Raw genomic sequence first — 22302 nt, forward strand, 5'->3', positions numbered from 1 at the left:
ACACTTTTGTTTCTATTTCTATTTCTGCGCAGAAATTTTTCTTCAGATCAGGTGTGTTACCAATTAGGAGCAGGATCTGTTAATTAAAATTTTGGACACCCAAAAATAGACTTGCGTTATTTCTCGCCTCGCGTTATTTATCGCTTTGCGTTATTTATCGCTTTGCGTTAAAAATCAACTTATCGTGACTTGAGCTACGTGGACGTAACCGGACGCTCCGTTGCGTAACGTACGCTGCGTGCGTCGGCCTTTGGATTGCGTACGCAAGTCTTTGTTAGAGACACGTATACGCAAAGCAAAGATCCACCGTAACACAATTTATACTTTTATCAATGTAGATGATCCTTGATCATCTACCACACAAACACACTGACTTCGCCTTATCTCCCAGGCGAAACTGTGTGTTTGTCTATCTTTTAACTATATTACCTTTACTCTTAAACTATGAAATAACGGCAACTCTCTTTTAGCACTTCTATCAACTATAAAAACTGGCAGACAGGAGAGTGATATACGAAAATGAAAAAGAAAAAGAAATGCAGATATATATATGTGTGCGTGCGTGTGTACGCAAGACAGAAAAATAAACAGTTTTAAAAGACACTAGCGTTTTGTTCTTACCTCCGGTTCCCGGATTCCTTCAGCACTCTTTACCTAAGCGAAGCAGACGCTTATCCTGTCAGCACTACGAGGGATACAACCTCCCGCCCTTTGCTGAGGGATAATGTCTGCTGATCTACCTAGTGCAGATATGTGAAGGACGGGCGAGCCGCCAATTGATAAAGCTAAATATTTATCGTATATAAATCACTTTAAGAGGTCTACGAATACTGTACGCTATCTACGTAAGAAGTACCGTAAGGGTACGCAAGTTGCGTAGCGATCGCTCAGCCGTAGTCGAGACGCTCAAGCGTCACGTTCGCTTACGGCCCAGTGATCACAGGCAGGCACGCTACTGGCTGCCGACTAACATAATGATTCGCTATAGCGTAGCGGACGCTCGGGACCACGAGGAGATCACCAGCGATGCAGACGCTCACAACGTTAAACCTTTATATCTATACCTTTAACAGTGAGATACACAGTATACCTTAGTGTAGAGACAGAGTGTAAGTGCAACCTGGTGTAACCTGATTAACTACAAAGCTGCTTGAGCGTCACCGACGCTCAGAGAATACTTAACACTATAAAGAATACACAGATACCTGGGCTTAGGGTCCGAAACCTATTATATGTATTATGACTATTATACTTGCAAAAAGAATCACAGTACAAAGCATACACTACAATATAACATAAACCAACTAACCAGATAAACTACACAGGAAATACAATACAATACAATTAAAGGAAAATACGAGAGAAAGAGTAGAGAGAGAGAGAGAGAGAGAGATGACTCACAGTAAGACAATATGATTACGGAGAAAACTTACGCACAAGGGGAACGATCGCATGCGCCTCGATATCCAGCTCCCGATTATCAGCAATGAGAACCGTTGAAGAGAGAGAACTGGATACGGTCGGCCTGCCTATTTATGCCCCACACACAATACAATTCAATGGTCCCTACAATCTCATTGTTCATTGGACACAGGAATTCGGCTTCGCATTATAACAAAAGGTCATAGGTTGATTCATACAGGTGGGCTGTGACTATTTCCAACTGCTCAGGTGGGAGGGAAACTGGGTTTCCCGCCGCATGGGTAATAAAGTGCAAATAAAGTAAATGTTCATAAACTTCTTATGTCCATAACTATTCGCACGAGCGATTGATCTGTTTCAAACCAACACCGGAATATTTCTAATTAAATATTCTTCCGATGGATACTAAACACCACTGTATTACTCCTGTCTGACCCTTCGTATCAAACAAAGAGGGATTCCTCTGTTCATAAACATTCTATATTAACCAAACTTTCAGAATCTATCAAAGGGACCATGATCTACAAAATACATTATTACTGAAAATATGTTACGATTGAGTCGCACGCTACAACCACATAAACTCTACCGTAAATACGCATACCATGCGCCTGCGGGTGCCCGCGACTGTGAGTATGCGCACGTACGGGAGAGCGTACGCATGCGCAGCACGGACCTGTGTGAGGTGCAAATATGGTAGTGTGCATAGAGATATTTTTCTGACTTTGACACTACAGTATAGTAAAGAGACAAATGACAATATTTGCGGTTTAGGATGTATCTACTGTATGCTATATAAATAATTCTGGTAGTTTGTGTAAGGATTAGGATGTTTCCCATTTTAGGACATCACCTGAAGCACAATATTGGCTCTATACAACTGCATCAGAACGTGGTACACATGCGTTACCTGCAGTGACTACAATTCCTAGCGTTAGTCATTATGCACGGTCGCGTCACATTATTATGATCACCTCCTACATGTGACAGCGCGTAGCACATGAAGTACGTCACGCGGCGTGCGCTAGCGTGGTGGGTATATAAGGTGTGCGATAGGCCGTCTGCACACATAAAACTCGTCGCTGTCATGAGTAAAAGGGGCGATTTATCTGAGTTGCAAAAAGGGATGATTATCGGCTTTCGTGCCAGGGGTGGCGGTATCTCTGACACAGTGCAGTGTGTGACCTGTCCGCGTGCTGCTGCGGTGAAGGTTTATCGTGACTGGACAAATGGCATCATGGCAAATAACTGACATGGAAACTGCGGAGCACCATGTGCCATTGATGTGAGAGGTGAATGTCAGCTACGAAGGTGCGCGAGGGGCGACCGACGTGCTACAGAGGAGCAGCTCACCGTCAGAATGATCCTGGGGGCTACCAGACGTGTGTCCAAAATGGCAGAGCAGCCGTCTAGCTGCTGTCCGTGCTGCACACGGCGGTTACTCCGGCTATTAGCTGGTGCTCATAATAATGTGACTCCACCATGTATATGTCAGTATATGGACAAGCATTAATCTGAGCAAAATTAATTAAATTTTGGATTTTTTAATTTTTATTTATTCAGATGTAGGAAAGTATAATACAAAATCTTAAGTCTGGGACAAGAGATGTCGTCCGCAGAGAGTAACATTAGTCAGGATGAAGACAGCTTCAGGTCACAACCTAAAAGACTGTCGCAAGTGGTATCAAAACTGAAGAAGACGGGCAAGATCCGACGCAAGAAGAGGGCGAGTTTCATCCCTTCGGGTAAAGAAAAGGTACAGTATATGTCTTCTTTATTCATCTTAGTGGTCTCCATATTACAGAGTACAGAACATATATTACACAGGATATAGTCACAGAGACCGGCTTCCACTATTGCTCTATGGGGGTCATTCAGACCTGATCGCTCGCTAGCTGTTTTTTGCAGTCCTGCGTTTGCATCATCGCCACCCACCGGGGAGTGTATTTTAGCTGTGCAAGTGTGCGATCGCATGTGCAGCCGAGCGGTACAAAAAAACTTTGTGCAGTTTCTGAGTTGCCCAGAACTTACTCAGCCGCTGCGATCACTTCAGCCTGTCCGGGGCCGGAATTGACGTCAGACACCCGCCCTGCAAACGCTTGGACGCGCCTGCGTTTTTCCAACCACTACCAGAAAATGGTCAGTTGCCACCCACAAACTCCTTCTTCCTGTCAATCTCCTTGCAATTAGCTGTGCATATGGATTCTGTACCCGTGCGACGCGCCTGCGCATTGCGGTGCATACACATGCGCAGTTCTGACCTGATCGCAGCGCTGCAAAAAACGCTAGCGAGCGATCAGGTCTGAATTACCCCCTTTATACAATGTTCAGTTTAGAGTTTAAATGGCAGATATTATTATTAATGCAGTTATAATGACTTATGTAAATAATAATATGTAATTGCAGGAGAACCTATCTTCCTGGATTTTAGAGAATATTAAAAAGAAAGAATGTATGTATTATGTGGAGAGTTCCAAGATGAGCGACATGAGGTTTGTTCTCTGCTAATTTCATTATTTACTTTTATGAATGTGTTTAGAATTTTTAGCTTATTAACTCTAGATATGCATGATGAAGAGGATCTACTGTATGTGCCAATATGTGTAGGTTGGGTCTGGGACTCCAGGTTGACAACAAAAAGGTCGACACACCTTAGGTCGACGCCAATTGGTCAACGCACCTTAGGTCGACATGGACAAAAGGTCAACAGGAACAAGGTCGACATGGAAAAAGGTCGACATGAGTTTTTTATGTTTTCTTGGTGTCGTTTTCTTCATAGAGTGACCGGGAACCCCAATTAGTGCACCGCGTCCCCTCGCATGGCTCGCTTCGCTCGCCATGCTTCGGGCATGGTGCCTTCACTCCGCTCCGCTTCGCTCGGCACAGATTACCGTTCCAATCGTAGTCCACGTGGATCGTTAAGTATGAAAAGGTTCCAAAAAAAATAAAAAATTGTGAAAAACTCTTTCCATGTCGACCTTGTTCCTGTCGACCTTTTGTCCATGTCTACCCAAGGTGTGTCGACCAATTGGCATCGACCTAAGGTGTGTCGACCTTTTTGTTGTCGACCTGGAGTCCGGATACCGTGTAGGTTCTGTCTAGTAAATTAATCTGAAAAGATGAAGACTATTAAAAGAATGAGTCCTACAGGCTTTATACATGGGGCAAGTCTTATGTTTATTTTATCCACAAAAAATAGTCATATTTGCAGGTGCAATAGTCACAGCTGCCCCGCTCTGGGTGGTGCACTTTGCAGAACACCAGCAAGATTCATAAAAAAAAAACCTGTGGTGGTATTATTATTATTATTATTATTATTATCCTTTCTTTATATGCCGCTACAAGGGTTCCACAGTGCCTAACAAAGGGGGTCATTCCGAGTTGATCGCTCGCTAGCTACTTTTTGCAGCCGTGCAAACGCATAGTCGCCGCGCACAGGGCAGTGTATTTTCATTTTGCAAGTGTGCGGCGGAGCTCTGCAAAAACATCTTGTGCAGTTTCTGAGTAGGTCTGAACTTACTCAGCCGCTGCGATCACTTCAGTCTTTTTGGTCCCGGACGTCAGACACCCGCCCTGCAAACGCTTGGACGCGCCTGCGTTTTTCCAAACACTCCCAGGAAACGGTCAGTTGCCACCCACAAACGCCCTCTTCCTGTCAGTCTCCTTGCGATCGGCTGTATGAATGGATTCTTCGTTAAATCCATCGCTCAGCGACGATCCACTTTGTACCTGTACGACGCGCCTGTGAATTGCATTGCATACGCATGCGCAGTAGTGACCTGATCGCTGCGAAAAACGTCACTGAGCGATTAACTCGGAATGACCCCCAAAGTACATAAACAAATGAGCAAAATAAGAAAACAGCGACTTACAGTTCCAGACAATGCAGGACATGTACAGTACATGGTATATACATATAGCTGCATCAGTGGTCATAACACCGAAATAAGCATCAGACAGGCACAAACCGAGGGCTAGGTGCCATTGTATGGAGTATGGAGTAGATGATTGTATATGTAAGGGAAGGAAATCACACGAGGAAAGAGGGCCCTGCTCATGAGCGCTTACATTCTAAAGAGGAGGGGCAGACAGACAGAGGTGACACAGATGGGGTAGACAATGAGCATGGGACAGAGGGTTAGGATGAGAGATGGCTGGAGTTGTTGAAGAAGTGGGTGGTGAGAGCCTGTTTCAAGTTTAGTAGAGAGGTTGAGAGTCGGAGAGGGAAAGAATGTCAGTGGTAGGGAGCAGCAGGGTAATACTTTCCTGCATATACTTCTTCTGGTACTTTCTCTTCTGCAGGTTAGACTGCACTACTATGTACCTATAAGGCAAACAGTCAGCTGTCAGTCTATGTTCTTATACATAAGTTATATGCCTTCTCTGTCTACTTCTCAGATTATTTGCTAAACAGACAGCAAGTGTAGAATTGTTTGTACACTTAGGGGGGTAATCTCGGAGCTATTGAATTTGTCTCCCCCCCCGCCTATTCAATTGAGGCTCGTTTTCATCAGTTTTTTAGGGAAATTTTCATCAATGCTTTTTTTTAGTGAAAAGGCATTGTCGAAAAATGCCTCAAAATCTTCTAAAACGGCCCACATTTTCGCCTGCGCAGGTGAGAGAACACGTGGATTTGCCTATCCACATGTTTTTCGCTCCTGCTGAATTTTTCACCTAGGCAAAAAAAATGTCCCTGCTATTGAATAGGGTGAATCCCTAATTGAATACCCCCCTTAAGGGAAAATTGACTAAACAGGCACAGATGTACTAAGTTTTGGAGAGAGATAAAGTAGATGAAGATAAAGTACCAGCAAATCCTAACCTGCCATGTTACAGGCTGTGTTTGAAAAATAACAGTTAGGATCTGATTGGCTGGTACTTAATCTGTAAACTTTATCTCTTTCCGAGGCTTAGTACATCTGCACCTGGTTATAAAATCCTGGCCAGATTGCAGTGTTTTCACAATCTCTTAAACTCCAAACTGCCCCAAATCTCTCTGCACATGTTACATCTGGCCCACCTGCAGTGCAGCATGGTTTTGCCCAATTGCTAACTTAGTAGAACACAATTAATGAACAAGAAATATGACTGAATAATATTTTCACTCTCTCCTTAGAAAGCATATATGTATGTGTGGGTACCCTAAAGAACATCATATAGGTGCGGCCACGTCGCCACGGCCGTTCCAAACCAAAGAGACGTGGGATGGAAGAGAACATATAAAGGAAATGCCTACAGACGCATTTGGAGATATCAGCTTCACGGGGCTGGGTCCCAGATTTGGGAAGGTTTGTTTCAATCATTTTTCTTTTTCGCATTATTATAATGTGCAATTATTGGTATGTATTCCATTATAAGCTATTATGAATATTTCAGTAATTGTGAGCGATTTCTGCCATCACATAAAAAGCTTACAGACCGCACGATGTATCTTCCATCAGCCTGACATACTTTATTTATGAAATTGCAGATTAGGTAGATTATGAACTAAATTTGCTAACGAGCTGGGACAATTACGCCATTTTAATTAAGTCATTTTCACCTGTGTCAATTTTTGTGGTCAGTTCTCACTTGGGATTTTCTTAATGATTCCTGGAAATAAGAAACATTAATAAGTGACTCCGACGTATCTTTCATTGGAGGCTGAAGGCAGAAAGTAAACGGAAAAGATTCTTACTTCCTTGTCCACAAACATATCTGATGCCACACAATACAGCACATGTATGTGCACAGACCTTCATCTGAAAGAAATGTGTGCACATACATGTATAAAGCTGGGGATACAGTATACAATTATCTGGCAGATCTGGCTGGTTGGAATGAAAATCTCGTAACGGATGAGAGCAAATGACAATTGACCATTTGCTCCCGAACACTGGATAAAAGACAAAGGGGGTGATTCAGACCTAATCGCTGGGCTGCTAACTTTCCTGTCCTGCGATCAGATAGTAGCCACCCCAGGGCGAGTGTAAATTCGCCATGCAAGCGTGTGATCCTATGTGTGCGCCGAGCTGCAAAATTCCACTGTGTGCAGTGTGTGCGCAGCCCAGGACTTACTCCTACAGTGCGATGAGAACAGGCTGATCGGGGCCGGAGCTGACGTCACACACCCGCCCTGAAAACGCTTGGGCACGCCTGCGTTTTTCCAGACACTCCCAGTAAATGGTCAGTTACCACCCACAAATGTCCACTTCCTGTCAATCACCTTGCAAACGCCCGTGCGATCGGATTTTTCGCACCATCCTGTCACTGACTGGCGATGCCTGTTGTTTTTCGATGCGCGTGCGCATTGTGGTGCATACGCATATGCACAGCAGTAATCAGGTCTGAATCACCCCCTACATCTGTTATTTAGACAAATTGGTTAAATCATGGAATTAACCAATTTGAATGGATGATGAGTTTTGTCCATTTTTGTCCAGATTTTTATTGCAAAGAGCCAGATCTGGCAGATAATCAGCCAGATAATTGTATAGTGTATGCCCAGCTCAACAAAGGGGTACAAAGTATTTAAACAAATCTGGGTTTTGGAGGAAATGAAAATTGCCTTTGGACAGTATGGGGGGAGATTCAAATGTTTGAAAAGTCAGTTGGGAGTCTGTTTTTTCCTATCTAATAGACAGACACCCAACCGACTTTTCAAACATTTGAATCTCCCCCTTATAGGTCTTGCAGATGACAATAAGCTTAAAGTAGACAACATTGGAAGCAAATAAATAAATTATTTAAAACCTTGTGCAATTATATATAACACGCGTTAGTAAATTCCATACGTTTAGTGCAGCTTCTATGTAGAATTGCCCAAAAATAGACAAAATTGATTATAGTAGAGAATAGTACATTTATTACCAGTTAGATAGCACACACATATACTATAGCGCTTTACAGAGACGGTCATTCATATCAGTCCCTGCCTCAGTGGATCTTATAATCTATATTCCCTATCACACGTACATACACACTAGGGTTAATTTTTGTCAGGATCCAGTTAACCTGTATTTAGGGATGGAACCAGAATACCCAGAGGAAACACGAAGAGAATATACAAACTCCACACAGTTAGGGCCAAGGTTGGAATTGAACCCATGACCTCAGTGCTGTAAGTTAGTAAGGCTAAATTAACACACACACACACACACACACACACACACACACACACACACACACACACACACACACACACACACACACACACACACACACACACACACCCTCACCAAAAGTGTGCCAAATAAAAGTGACGACTAAATTGATAGTTAATTTGCTCCATGGATGTACTATACGACACAATCTATAGGTGCTACAGAAAGCTTGCATTAGTCCGTACTGATACTCTGATGTTCATTGTTTGGAGGCCTCCTTTGTTTCCTTTTGTTTTCTTCTCCCAGCAGTATATAAGAGTATCTTCCGACACTCCATCTGGAGTTCTCTACCAGCTGATGACTGAGCAGTGGGGTCTCGAAGTTCCAAATCTTTTAATTTCAGTAACCGGAGGAGCCAAGAACTTTCGTATGAAAATGAGACTGAGAAACATTTTCCGCAGAGGTCTGGTGAAAGTTGCCCAAACTACAGGTGAGCTTTAAGTATGTGTTACTGGACAGGCATGCAATACGCTGAATCATTACTACTAACACCAGGGCGTGATCATGTTTGCACATACAACATATTTCCTAATATTCTCCGACGAAGGCTAGGGTACCAGAAGCTGAAGCAGTCTGACATACATTATACTGATGTGACAGCTGCCATTATTAGATTTTAATGAAAGCATCTGTCATTGGGGGTCATTCCGAGTTGTTCGCTCGCTAGCAGTTTTTAGCAGCCGTACAAACGCATTGTCGCCGTCCACCGGGGAGTGTATTTTTGCTGTGCAGGAGTGTGAACGCCTGTGCAGCAGAGCGCCTGCAAAATCATTTTGTGCAAAACAAGACCAGCCCTATAGTTACTCTTCTTGTGCGTTGATTCTAACGATGGTGGGGCAGCTTTTGACGTCACACACCCGCCCAGCGTTCGCCCAGCCACACCTGCATTTTCCCTGGCACACCTGCATTTTTCTAAACGTCCAGTTGACACCCAGAAACGCCCCTTTCCTGTCAATCTTCTTGCGGCCACCAGTGCGAATGAAAACGTCGTTAGAACCTGTGCAAAACCACAATGGACTTTGTACCCGTACGTCGCGCATGCGCATTGCGGTGTATACGCATGCGCAGAAATGCCGATTTTTAGCCTGATCGCTGCGCTGCGAACAACGGCAGCTAGCGATCAACTCGGAATGACCCCCAATATCTTTGACATTGTAACTGTCTGGGTGTTTTTCCAGACTATTTGATGAAAAAAGCATTTAGGATATCACTGGACGTCTGATAACTAGTAAAAATAAATATATAATAATATTATATCTATACTTAGAGTTATGTCACTTTTACAATATTTTAACCAGGTGCTTGGATTATTACTGGGGGCTCCCATGCTGGTGTAATGAAGCAAGTTGGAGAAGCAGTGAGAGACTTTTGTGTGGGTAGCAACAACAAGAACAGTGAAATCGTTGCGATCGGTATAGCTACTTGGGGGATTGTTCATAAGCGAAGCAGTTTAATCTCATCAACAGTAAGTCGTTTGTTAAAATGTATTTTAATGAGTAGAGCTATTTGCTGTATGTAAATTGTATGAGTATTGTATCCTTAGCAAAATGCCTAAAATGTACAGTAGCAAGTAAATTACAGCTGATTGCAAACAAAAGGAATCTAAATCCCATCAGGCGACAGAGCAATGTGTGGTGCCCAGTCCCGCTCAGAAGTTAGTTCAAGCTACTAAACCTAACTTATATAACCTTAAAGCATTCCTCCCATCCCTACATCTCTAACCTCATCTTTCTCCACACTTTCTCCGACCCTCTCCATCCCTCTCTACATCTCTAACCTCATCTGTCTCCACACTCTCTCATACCCTCTCCATCTCTCTCTACATATCTAACCTCATCTTTCTCCACACTCTCTCATACCCTCTCCATCTCTCTCTACATCTCTAACCTCATCTTTCTCCACACTCTCTCATACCCTCTCCGTCCCTCTCTACATCTCTAATCTCATCTTTCTCCACACACTCTCCTACCATCTTCGCCCCTCTCTACATCTCTAACCTCATCTTTCTCCACACTTTCTCCTACCCTCTCTGTCCCTCCCTATATCTCTAACCTGATCTTTCTCCGACCCTCTCCATCCCCCTCTACATCTCTAACCTCATCATTTTTCACACTCTCTCCTACCCTCTCCATCCCTCTCTACATCTCTAACCTCATCTTTCTCCACACTTTCTCCTACCCTCTCTGTCCCTCCCTATATCTCTAACCTCATCTTTCTCCACACTCTCTCATACCCTCTCCATCTCTCTCTACATCTCTAACCTCATCTTTCGCCACACTCTCTCATACCCTCTCCGTCCCTCTCTACATCTCTAACCTCATCTTTCTCCACACTCTCTCCTACCATCTTCGTCCCTCTCTACATCTCTAACCTCATCTTTCTCCACACTTTCTCCTACCCTCTCTGTCCCTCCCTATATCTCTAACCTCCACACTCTCTCCTACCCTCTTTGTCCCTCTCTACATCTCTAACCTCATCTTTCTCCACACTCTCTCCTACCGTCTTCGTCCCTCTCTACATCTCTAACCTCATCTTTCTCCACACTTTCTCCTACCCTCTCTGTCCCTCCCTATATCTCTAACCTCATCTTTCTCCACTCTCCTACCCTCTTCGTCCCTCTCTACATCTCTAACCTCATCTTTCTCCACACTCTCTCCTATCCCCTCCGTCACTCTATACATCTCAAGCTTCATCTTTATCCTTACTCAACCTCATCTTTCTCCACACTCCCTCCCACCGTCTTCGTCCCCCTCTACATGTCTAACCTCATCTTTTTCCACACTCTCTCCTACCCTCTTCATCCCTCTCTACATCTCTAATCTCATATCTCTACACTCCCTCCCACCTTCTGTACTCCTTTCCTGACCAGCACCTCTTCTCCACCCTGGTCGCTTCCTCTCACTATTGCCTACAAGACTATGCTGCGATCCTCTGGAACTCACTCCCTTGCCCAGGCTCTCAACTATTCTCCCCAGCTGCAAACACTCTCCTGTACTGTTTTATTAAGGTGTATCAACCCTCCTGCATACTCATTACTATTCTCTTCAACCCCTCCGCTATATATCCTTCCTAGCTCACTGTCCAACTGTTTACCGCTTTCCTTTAAGATGTAAGCTCTTATGGCATTGCCCTCTAGTTCTTCCCTAGCACTATCTTTATCACTAGTGCTCCTCTCCTCTGTTTCCTCTTCTTTAGTGACACCAACTCTTCTGCTCAGCCATATGTTAGGGATAGGATTATTGAGCACTGACTCAACTCACTTCTGTGTGCTTCTGCTAGTGTAGATTCAGCAAGTTGCCCTACACTGTATTATGCACTACTCCGTTCTCTGGGGTGTTGTTTGGTATTTTTCCTATGTATTTAAGCTTTGATCTGCCATTGCGTATTGCATATTGTATTTTGGCTCTAATACCCTATTACTGCTTTCTCCGTATAAATGTTATACCTTGTGTGGGTGTTGGGGGGAGGGAAGGGGGGACGACGACAATGGTGTGGATGGAGATCAGAACTACGTGTCTTACTCTTGATATGAGGAATCTCTTCAGTGTTCCATATCAGCATTCTTCTTTCCCATGTGGAATTATATGAACCAGGTTTGGGGGTACTCAGGGTTGAATTGCCACAACTAACTTACACTAAAGTAAGGTGATCCATACCAATATCAGGTTTCAGAGAACAATAGTGAAAACACGAGAGTGGGTAATAACAGACAGTCTATACTTTTTCACTAAATAATGCGTTTGTCACATCTTAGCTGCATCCAAAGCCACAAACTCTGTGTACCACAGATGCTAAGTTGTGATTTTTTTTTTTACAAAGTAATTGGTACAGTATGTACTAAGTCGCAGGTTCATCATAATGGAATGTGGTGGGAGGAATAACCATGCTGCTTCTACAGTTCTTTCAGAACCTCTTTTACACAGATTTGCAGCTTGCTGTAGTTAGTTACACCCAGATGCAGAAGTCCTGCAAGACCCAAAAGTCAGTGTTTGCCAGCAGTGTAGTTTTGTTGCTTCTGACAGATTTTGGTGGCACATTTTCACGTTTATTCAGTTCGTATAGAACATATATTTTCATCTTGTATAGAACATATATTTTCATCTTGAATAGAACATATATTTTCATCTTGAATAGAACATATATTTTCATCTTGTATAGAACATATATTTTCATCTTGTATAGAACATATATTTTGATTTTCATCTTGAATAGAACATATATTTTCATCTTGTATAGAACATATATTTTCATCTTGTATAGAAAATATATTTTCATCTTGTATAGAACATATATTTTCATCTTGTATAGAACAAATATTTTCATCTTGTATAGAACATATATTTTCATCTTGTATAGAACATATATTTTCATCTTGTATAGAACATATATTTTCATCTTGTATAGAACATATATTTTCATCTTGTATAGAACATATATTTTCATCTTGTATAGAACATATATTTTCATCTTGAATAGAACATATATTTTCATCTTGTATAGAACATATATTTTCATCTTGTATAGAACATATATTTTCATCTTGTATAGAACATATATTTTCATCTTGAATAGAACATATATTTTCATCTTGTATAGAACATATATTTTCATCTTGTATAGAACATATATTTTCATCTTGTATAGAACATATATTTTCATCTTGAATAGAACATATATTTTCATCTTGTATAGAACATATATTTTCATCTTGTATAGAACATATATTTTCATCTTGTATAGAACATATATTTTCATCTTGAATAGAACATATATTTTCATCTTGTATAGAACATATATTTTCATCTTGTATAGAACATATATTTTCATCTTGAATAGAACATATATTTTCATCTTGTATAGAACATATATTTTCATCTTGTATAGAACATATATTTTCATCTTGTATAGAACATATATTTTCATCTTGAATAGAACATATATTTTCATCTTGTATAGAACATACACTGCTCAAAAAAAATAAAGGGAACACTAAAACAACACATCCAAGATCTGAATGAAAGAAATATTCTTATTAAATACTTTGTTCTTTACATAGTTGAATGTGCTGACAACAAAATCACACAAAAATTATCAATGGAAATCAAATTTATTAACCCATGGAGGTCTGGATTTGGAGTCACCCTCAAAATTAAAGTGGAAAAACAGACTACAGGCTGATCCAACTTTGATGTAATGTCCTTAAAAAAAGTCAAAATGAGGCTCAGTAGTGCGTGTGGCCTCCAAGTGCCTGTATGACCTCCCTACAATGCCTGGGCATGCTCCTGATGAGGTGGTTGATGGTCTCCTGAGGGATCTCCTCCCAGACCTGGACTAAAGCATCCGCCAACCCTGGACAGTCTGTGGTGCAATGGATGGAGTGAGACATGATGTCCCAGATGTGCTCAATTGGATTCAGGTCTGGGGAACGGGCGGGCCAGTCCATAGCATCAATGCCTTCGTCTTGCAGGAACTGCTGACACACTCCAGCCACATGAGGTCTAGCTTTGTCTTGCATTAGGAGGAATCCAGGGCCAACCGCACCAGCATATGGTCTCACAAGGGGTCTGAGGATCTCATCTCGGTACCTAATGGCAATCAGGCTACCTCTGGCGAGCACATGGAGGACTGTGCGGCCGCCCAAAGAAATGCCACCCCACACCATTACTGACCCACTGCCAAACCGGTCATGCTGGAGGATGTTGCAGGCAGCAGAACGTTCTCCTTGGCGTCTCCAGACTCTGTCACGTCTGTCACACGTGCTCAGTGAGAATTTGCCAATCTTGGTGTTCTCTGGCAAATGCCAAATGTCCTGCACGGTGTTGGGCTGTAAGCACAACCCCCACCTGTGGGCGTCGGGCCCTCATACCACCCTCATGGAGTCTGTTTCTGATCGTTTGAGTAGACACATGCACATTTGTGGCTTGCTGGAGGTCATTTTGCAGGGCTCTGGCAGTGCTCCTCCTATTCCTCCTTGCACAAAGGCGGAGGTAGCGGTTCTGCTGCTGGGTTGTTGCCCCCCTACGGCCTTCTCCACGTCTCCTGATGTACTGGCCTCTCTCCTGGTAGCGCCTCCATGCTCTGGACACTACGCTGACAGACACAGCAAACCTTCTTGCCACAGCTCGTATTGATGTGCCATCCTGGATGAGCTGCACTACCTGAGCCACTTGTGTGGGTTGTAGGGAGGTCATACAGGCACGTGGAGGCCACACACACTACTGAGCCTCATTTTGACTTGTTTTAAGGACATTACATCAAAGTTGGATCAGCCTGTAGTGTGTTTTTCCACTTTAATTTTGAGGGTGACTCCAAATCCAGACCTCCATGGGTCAATAAATTTGATTTCCATTGATAATTTTTGTGTGATTTTGTTGTCAGCACATTCAACTATGTAAAGAACAAAGTATTTAATAAGAATATTTCATTCATTCAGATCTAGGATGTGTTATTTTAGTGTTCCCTTTATTTTTTTAAGCAGTGTATATTTTCATCTTGTATAGAACATATATTTTCATCTTGTATAGAACATATATTTTCATCTTGTATAGAACATATATTTTCATCTTGAATAGAACATATATTTTCATCTTGTATAGAACATATATTTTAATCTTGAATAGAACATATATTTTCATCTTGTATAGAACATATATTTTCATCTTGAATAGAACATATATTTTCATCTTGTATAGAACATATATTTTCATCTTGTATAGAACATATATTTTCATCTTGTATAGAACATATATTTTCATCTTTAATAGAACATATATTTTCATCTTGTATAGAACATATATTTTCATCTTGTATAGAACATATATTTTTTCACCTGTCCAGGGACTGTTTCCAGCTGAATACCAGATAGATGAAGAAAACCAAGGAAATGAGTCCTGCTTAGATAATAATCACTCCCACTTCATACTTGTGGATGATGGGACAAATGGAAGGTACGGTGTGGAAATCCTCCTGAGGAGCAAGCTGGAGAAATTCATCTCAGAGCAGACCAAAGAGAAAGGAGGTAACGCAAAAGTCTAATTTTTTCTTACACTGTATTACAGTACTTGCAGGAGCAATGATTTCAGAAGTGAGATATTCATAATTTCTATTAAAGATTGCTTATATATATATATATATATATATGTATGTATGTATATGAACGTGTGTCTAGAGCCGGCACTCCTCCTCTGTCAGAACTGCTTTGCGTCAGTGCCTTCCAATTACCACTCTCCGGGCCGGAGATGGTACAGATATGTCGAACATGCGGCGGCACTCAAATGACTGAAATGTATTTCAGTCGTCTGAGTTCCGCCGCATGTTCGACATTATATATATATATATATATATATAATTAATATGATATTTCTATATATGGTACACTATCTAAAATTCATGATAATGATATGGCCCTGATTAAGACGCAAATACGTATGTTGATTCATTTACGCCAAAATCATTACTGGTTACAATACCTATACCTTGGAAACGAAATGTGTTTATTAGTTACTTACTTAATAAGAAGATATTTTCTAGTCTACAACCAAAAAATACTGATAGAAACTGAAATTACTGATAGTAGTAATAGTAATAATTTTATTTATATAGCGCTCTTTCGCCAATAGGACTCAAGGCTCTTTACAGACCTCAAAAACAGTGCATATAGGTGGTCATTCCGAGTTGTTTGCTCACTGCCAATTTTTGCAGTGCAGCGATCAAGTGAAAAAACGGCAATTCTGTGCATGCACATGGTACGCAGCGCGCATGCGCTAAGTACTTTCATACAAACTTTGTAAAATGACACAAGCTCGAGCAACGTTTTTTCATCGCACAAGTGATCGTAGTGTGATTGACAGTGGGTGTTTCTGGGTGGAAACTCTCCGTTTTCAGGGAGTGTGCTAAAAAACGCAGGCGTGCCAGGTAAAAACGCAAGAGTGCCTGGAGAAACGGGGGAGTGGCTGGCCGAACGCAGGGCGTGTTTGTGATGTCAAACCAGGAACTAAACGGACTGAGCTGATTGCAATCTAGGAGTAGGTCTGGAGCTACTCAGAAACTGCAGGGATTTATTTAGTAGCAGTTCTGCTAATCTTTCGTTCGCTATTCTGCTAAGCTAAGATACACTCCCAGAGGGCGGCGGCCTAGCGTGTGCAATGCTGCTAAAAGCAGCTAGCGAGCGAACAACTCGGAATGAGGGCCATAATACAGAAGAATTAAGTAATACAGCGATAGATAAGCCACACAGCCTTAAAGAAAAAAAGAACACATAGAGCGCACAGTAAATATAACGCATGATTGGTGTAGGCATTTTGAGTAATAACTTCCATGGGTTGTGTATTCCACCCTCACAATGAACCAGGTGAGGCAGCCATCTTGGGCGCACTGCGTAGGGTTACCCAGGGTTGAATAGTCTACCCCTAAAAGAGATGACACAAAATGTGGTGATGGCAGTGTCCTAATGCTCAGAGCAGGGTCCAATAAAACCATCAGGTCCATGTATTTTTCATCCTATCCAGTGGCGTCGAGAGAGGGGAGAAGAGGGTACAAATTACCTGGGCCCAGGTCTGATAGAGGGGCCCAGTGGGGGCCCAGGTCCACACCTCCTTTGATTAGGCCCTGCCCACTGAAAAGTACCTGAGCCAGGGCCGTCTTAACAGTAGTGTAGGCCCCTGGGCACAGCAATGCACTGGGACCCCTACCCGTCCTCCAGTGGTAGGGGTGGGGGGTGCTATCAGTACAGCTTTGATGTCCCATGGGTGGTAGGGGGTGTTCTATCTTCCGCTCAGCATGTAGGACCTAGAACAGTAAATTTCTGCTAAGTACTCCTTTACTGCACAGATGGGGCTAAACTGTAGAAGGGGGTATTGGGCTGAATGACGAAGCCCTGGTACATGACTTCCAGAGTGGTAAGGGGGTGTTTAATACATAGGGGAGGGGTGGATAGTGGAGTGCGCTTAGTATTTATCATTTTCCGGTGGGAGGGCAGCTTGCTTGACTGCAGATATCTCAAGTTCCTGAAAATATATTTCTTAGCTTTGAATGGGATAACAAACTAGAGAGTCACACCTTTCAGAAGGTTCTGGGGACACCTTTCAGGAGGTACTGGGGACTTGGGGATCAGAGTTCAGGAATCAAAGCAATTTACCAACGAAAATCTAAAACTGCATATTAGGCGTGTGGAGCTGGAGCAAGGACCAGCTGCTTGAAGGCTGATATCTCTGGTTCTGGGCATAGTAGAGACAAGTTGCCAGTGTCCACCAATAGGGGAGAGTCCCAGCTTTTGGCTTATACCCTCAGAAATACTCTAAGTCAGACAAAACCCAAGATATCAGGCTGGGAAGAGCAATTAACAGGCTTGGTTGGGGACCACTGCTTTCAAGTCAGATATCTCCGGTTCCCCATGGCTGATTTTCAAAAATCTGGTACCCCTGGAAAGAGGGGACCCTCAGCTATCAGCATATGGCCCTTATACTCCTGGGGCCCTTGGGCAAGAGCCTATATGAAAAGACGGCCCTGACCTGAGTCCAGCCAGGCTCTCTACTGTCCTGGCTGGGAGGCATACCATGCTCCTGTGAGTGGGTGCTTCTGATGTGCTAGACATGCCCCCAAAGAGGAGTGGCCATGCCCGTAGTGGGGGCAGGGGGGCCCAAGAAGTTGTATTGGGGCCCAGGATTTCTCTTGGCTGCCCTGATCCCACCCACAAGCATACTAGATGAGTCAGCTATGTTGGGCGCACTACGAAGGTTACACTGTGGGAGGTGAGCCATACAAGGGGCAAATGCATATATGGGAAAACTGACACGTATGTAGTAGTATGCTACACCCCACATGGAAAGATCCACATGAAGTGCATCGTGCCCACGAAGGAACCATCCGATTTTTACAATCACAGATTTTCTATCCTGTAGTTTTTAAGTAATTCACAAATGTTCTGGAGAATTTGCATTTATAGTGATCCCACTGTCTAAGCGGCTGAGCTGGAAGCCATAGCTGGTAGATTTAATGCACTGGGTTATGACCAAGAAATCAGTCAATAAGCTATTATTAAACCTGCAGCACTGATCAGAGGCTCGCGTCTACACTTTCTAAACAAAGATTGTAGTAAACAGCGTTTGCCAGTAATAACTTATTCAACTGCTCCTACAGGCGTTAAAGAAATCATGAGAAGTAATGAAGTAATGTTGAAATTGGATCCAAACCCGCCAGGTCTGTTTAAAAATGTACATTTGATCAGCCCCAAGAGAGGGCTCAATTTAAGAGACATACTTGTCAGAATAAGATAACTAACTTTTCCTCCAGGACACAATAAAACAATAAAGGACAAACAAATCTGGCTGTCTAGATGCATCTACAGTATACATCTCTATACATCTAACGAGGATACACTAAGCACAGACTGTCTTGTACCAGCAATTAGGTCATTCGCATCATGATATGTCTCTGCAAAATCATTTGATCCATACTGTACATTTGGAATATTTTCTTTTTACCAGTTAGCCAAGATGCCCTTCAAAATGAGTATTAATACTCTATTTTATCAATGATTTTCTTTTTGGCAGTTTTCCTGTGTTTTGAATAAGATGAACCAACTAAATTACTCAGTTAGGTACTTAGGGGGTAATTCCGAGTTGATCGCTCGCTACCATTTTTTGCAGCGCAGCGAACAGGTTACTACTGCGCATGCATATGCACTGCAATGCGCACGCGCTTCGAACGGGAACAAAGTGGATCATAGCTGGGCGATGGATTTAACGTAAAATCCATTCGCACAGCCTATCGCAAGGAGATTGACAGGAAGAGGGCGTTTGTGGGTGGCAACTGACCGTTTTCTGGGTGTGTTTGGAAAAATGCAGGTGTGTCCAGGCGTTTGCAGGGCGGGTGTCTGACGTCAATTTCGGGACCAAAAAGACTGAAGTGATTGCAAGGGCTGAGTAAGTCCAGACCTACTCAGAAACTGCAAAAAAACGTTTTCGTCCCGCCTGGCTGCACACTTGCAAAGTGAAAATACACTCCCCTGTGGGCGGCGACTATGTGTTTGCACGGCTGCAAAAAGTAGCTAGCGAGTGATCAACTCAGAATTAGTGATGAGCGCCTGAAATTTTTCGGGTTTTGTGTTTTGGTTTTGGGTTCGGTTCCGCGGCCGTGTTTTGGGTTCGACCGCGTTTTGGCAAAACCTCACCGAATTTTTTTTGTCGGATTCGGGTGTGTTTTGGATTCGGGTGTTTTTTTCAAAAAACCCTAAAAAACAGCTTAAATCATAGAATTTGGGGGTCATTTTGATCCCATATTATTATTAACCTCAAAAACCATAATTTCCACTCATTTTCAGTCTATTCTGAATACCTCACACCTCACAATATTATTTTTAGTCCTAAAATTTGCACCGAGGTCGCTGGATGACTAAGCTAAGCGACCCTAGTGGCCGACACAAACACCTGGCCCATCTAGGAGTGGCACTGCAGTGTCACGCAGGATGTCCCTTCCAAAAAACCCTCCCCAAACAGCACATGACGCAAAGAAAAAAAGAGGCGCAATGAGGTAGCTGTGTGAGTAAGATTAGCGACCCTAGTGGCCGACACAAACACCGGGCCCATTTAGGAGTGGCACTGCAGTGTCACGCAGGATGTCCCTTCCAAAAAACCCTCCCCAAACAGCACATGACGCAAAGAAAAAAAGAGGCGCAATGAGGTAGCTGTGTGAGTAAGATTAGCGACCCTAGTGGCCGACACAAACACCAGGCCCATCTAGGAGTGGCACTGCAGTGTCACGCAGGATGGCCCTTCCAAAAAACACTCCCCAAACAGCACATGACGCAAAGAAAAAAAGAGGCGCAATGAGGTAGCTGACTGTGTGAGTAAGATAAGCGACCCTAGTGGCCGACACAAACAACGGGCCCATTTAGGAGTGGCACTGCAGTGTCACGCAGGATGTCCCTTCCAAAAAACACTCCCCAAACAGCACATGACGCAAAGAAAAAAAGAGGCGCAATGAGGTAGCTGTGTGAGTAAGATTAGCGACCCTAGTGGCCGACACAAACACCGGGCCCATTTAGGAGTGGCACTGCAGTGTCACGCAGGATGTCCCTTCCAAAAAACCCTCCCCAAACAGCACATGACGCAAAGAAAAAAAGAGGCGCAATGAGGTAGCTGACTGTGTGAGTAAGATAAGCGACCCTAGTGGCCGACACAAACACCGGGCCCATTTAGGAGTGGCACTGCAGTGTCACGCAGGATGTCCCTTCCAAAAAACCCTCCCCAAACAGCACATGACGCAAAGAAAAATAAAAGAAAAAAGAGGTGCAAGATGGAATTGTCCTTGGGCCCTCCCACCCACCCTTATGTTGTATAAACAAAACAGGACATGCACACTTTAACCAACCCATCATTTCAGTGACAGGGTCTGCCACACGACTGTGACTGATATGACGGGTTGGTTTGGACCCCCCCCAAAAAAGAAGCAATTAATCTCTCCTTGCACAAACTGGCTCTACAGAGGCAAGATGTCCACCTCATCATCATCCTCCGATATATCACCGTGTACATCCCCCTCCTCACAGATTATCAATTCGTCCCCACTGGAATCCACCATCTCAGCTCCCTGTGTACTTTGTGGAGGCAATTGCTGCTGGTCAATGTCTCCGCGGAGGAATTGATTATAATTCATTTTAATGAACATCATCTTCTCCACATTTTCTGGATGTAACCTCGTACGCCGATTGCTGACAAGGTGAGCGGCGGCACTAAACACTCTTTCGGAGTACACACTTGTGGGAGGGCAACTTAGGTAGAATAAAGCCAGTTTGTGCAAGGGCCTCCAAATTGCCTCTTTTTCCTGCCAGTATAAGTACGGACTGTGTGACGTGCCTACTTGGATGCGGTCACTCATATAATCCTCCACCATTCTTTCAATGTTGAGAGAATCATATGCAGTGACAGTAGACGACATGTCCGTAATCGTTGTCAGGTCCTTCAGTCCGGACCAGATGTCAGCATCAGCAGTCGCTCCAGACTGCCCTGCATCACCGCCAGCGGGTGGGCTCGGAATTCTGAGCCTTTTCCTCGCACCCCCAGTTGCGGGAGAATGTGAAGGAGGAGATGTTGACAGGTCGCGTTCCGCTTGACTTGACAATTTTCTCACCAGCAGGTCTTTCAACCCCAGCAGACTTGTGTCTGCCGGAAAGAGAGATCCAAGGTAGGTTTTAAATCTAGGATCGAGCACGGTGGCCAAAATGTAGTGCTCTGATTTCAACAGATTGACCACCCGTGAATCCTTGTTAAGGGAATTAAGGGCTCCATCCACAAGTCCCACATGCCTAGCGGAATCGCTCCGTGTTAGCTCCTCCTTCAATGTCTCCAGCTTCTTCTGCAAAAGCCTGATGAGGGGAATGACCTGACTCAGGCTGGCAGTGTCTGAACTGACTTCACGTGTGGCAAGTTCAAAGGGCATCAGAACCTTGCACAACGTTGAAATCATTCTCCACTGCACTTGAGACAGGTGCATTCCACCTCCTATATCGTGCTCAATTGTATAGGCTTGAATGGCCTTTTGCTGCTCCTCCAACCTCTGAAGCATATAGAGGGTTGAATTCCACCTCGTTACCACTTCTTGCTTCAGATGATGGCAGGGCAGGTTCAGTAGTTTTTGGTGGTGCTCCAGTCTTCTGTACGTGGTGCCTGTACGCCGAAAGTGTCCCGCAATTCTTCTGGCCACCGACAGCATCTCTTGCACACCCCTGTCGTTTTTTAAA

General features: G+C 43.5%; 1 protein-coding gene across 1 annotated transcript in view; it reads left to right on the plus strand.

The window, feature by feature from the left end:
- Positions 1-2995: 2995 nt before the first annotated feature.
- TRPM2 (transient receptor potential cation channel subfamily M member 2) overlaps positions 2996-22302 on the plus strand; it is a 177652-nt gene continuing 158345 nt past the window's right edge. The window contains 6 exon segments of the mRNA XM_063932704.1: positions 2996-3178; positions 3829-3914; positions 6539-6710; positions 8811-8994; positions 9863-10029; positions 15402-15582. Of these exon segments, the coding sequence (XP_063788774.1) occupies positions 3029-3178; positions 3829-3914; positions 6539-6710; positions 8811-8994; positions 9863-10029; positions 15402-15582 (940 nt within the window). The 5' untranslated portion in view covers positions 2996-3028.

Source organism: Pseudophryne corroboree, chromosome 7, assembly GCF_028390025.1.
Source record: "Pseudophryne corroboree isolate aPseCor3 chromosome 7, aPseCor3.hap2, whole genome shotgun sequence".
Lineage (NCBI taxonomy): Eukaryota > Metazoa > Chordata > Amphibia > Anura > Myobatrachidae > Pseudophryne > Pseudophryne corroboree.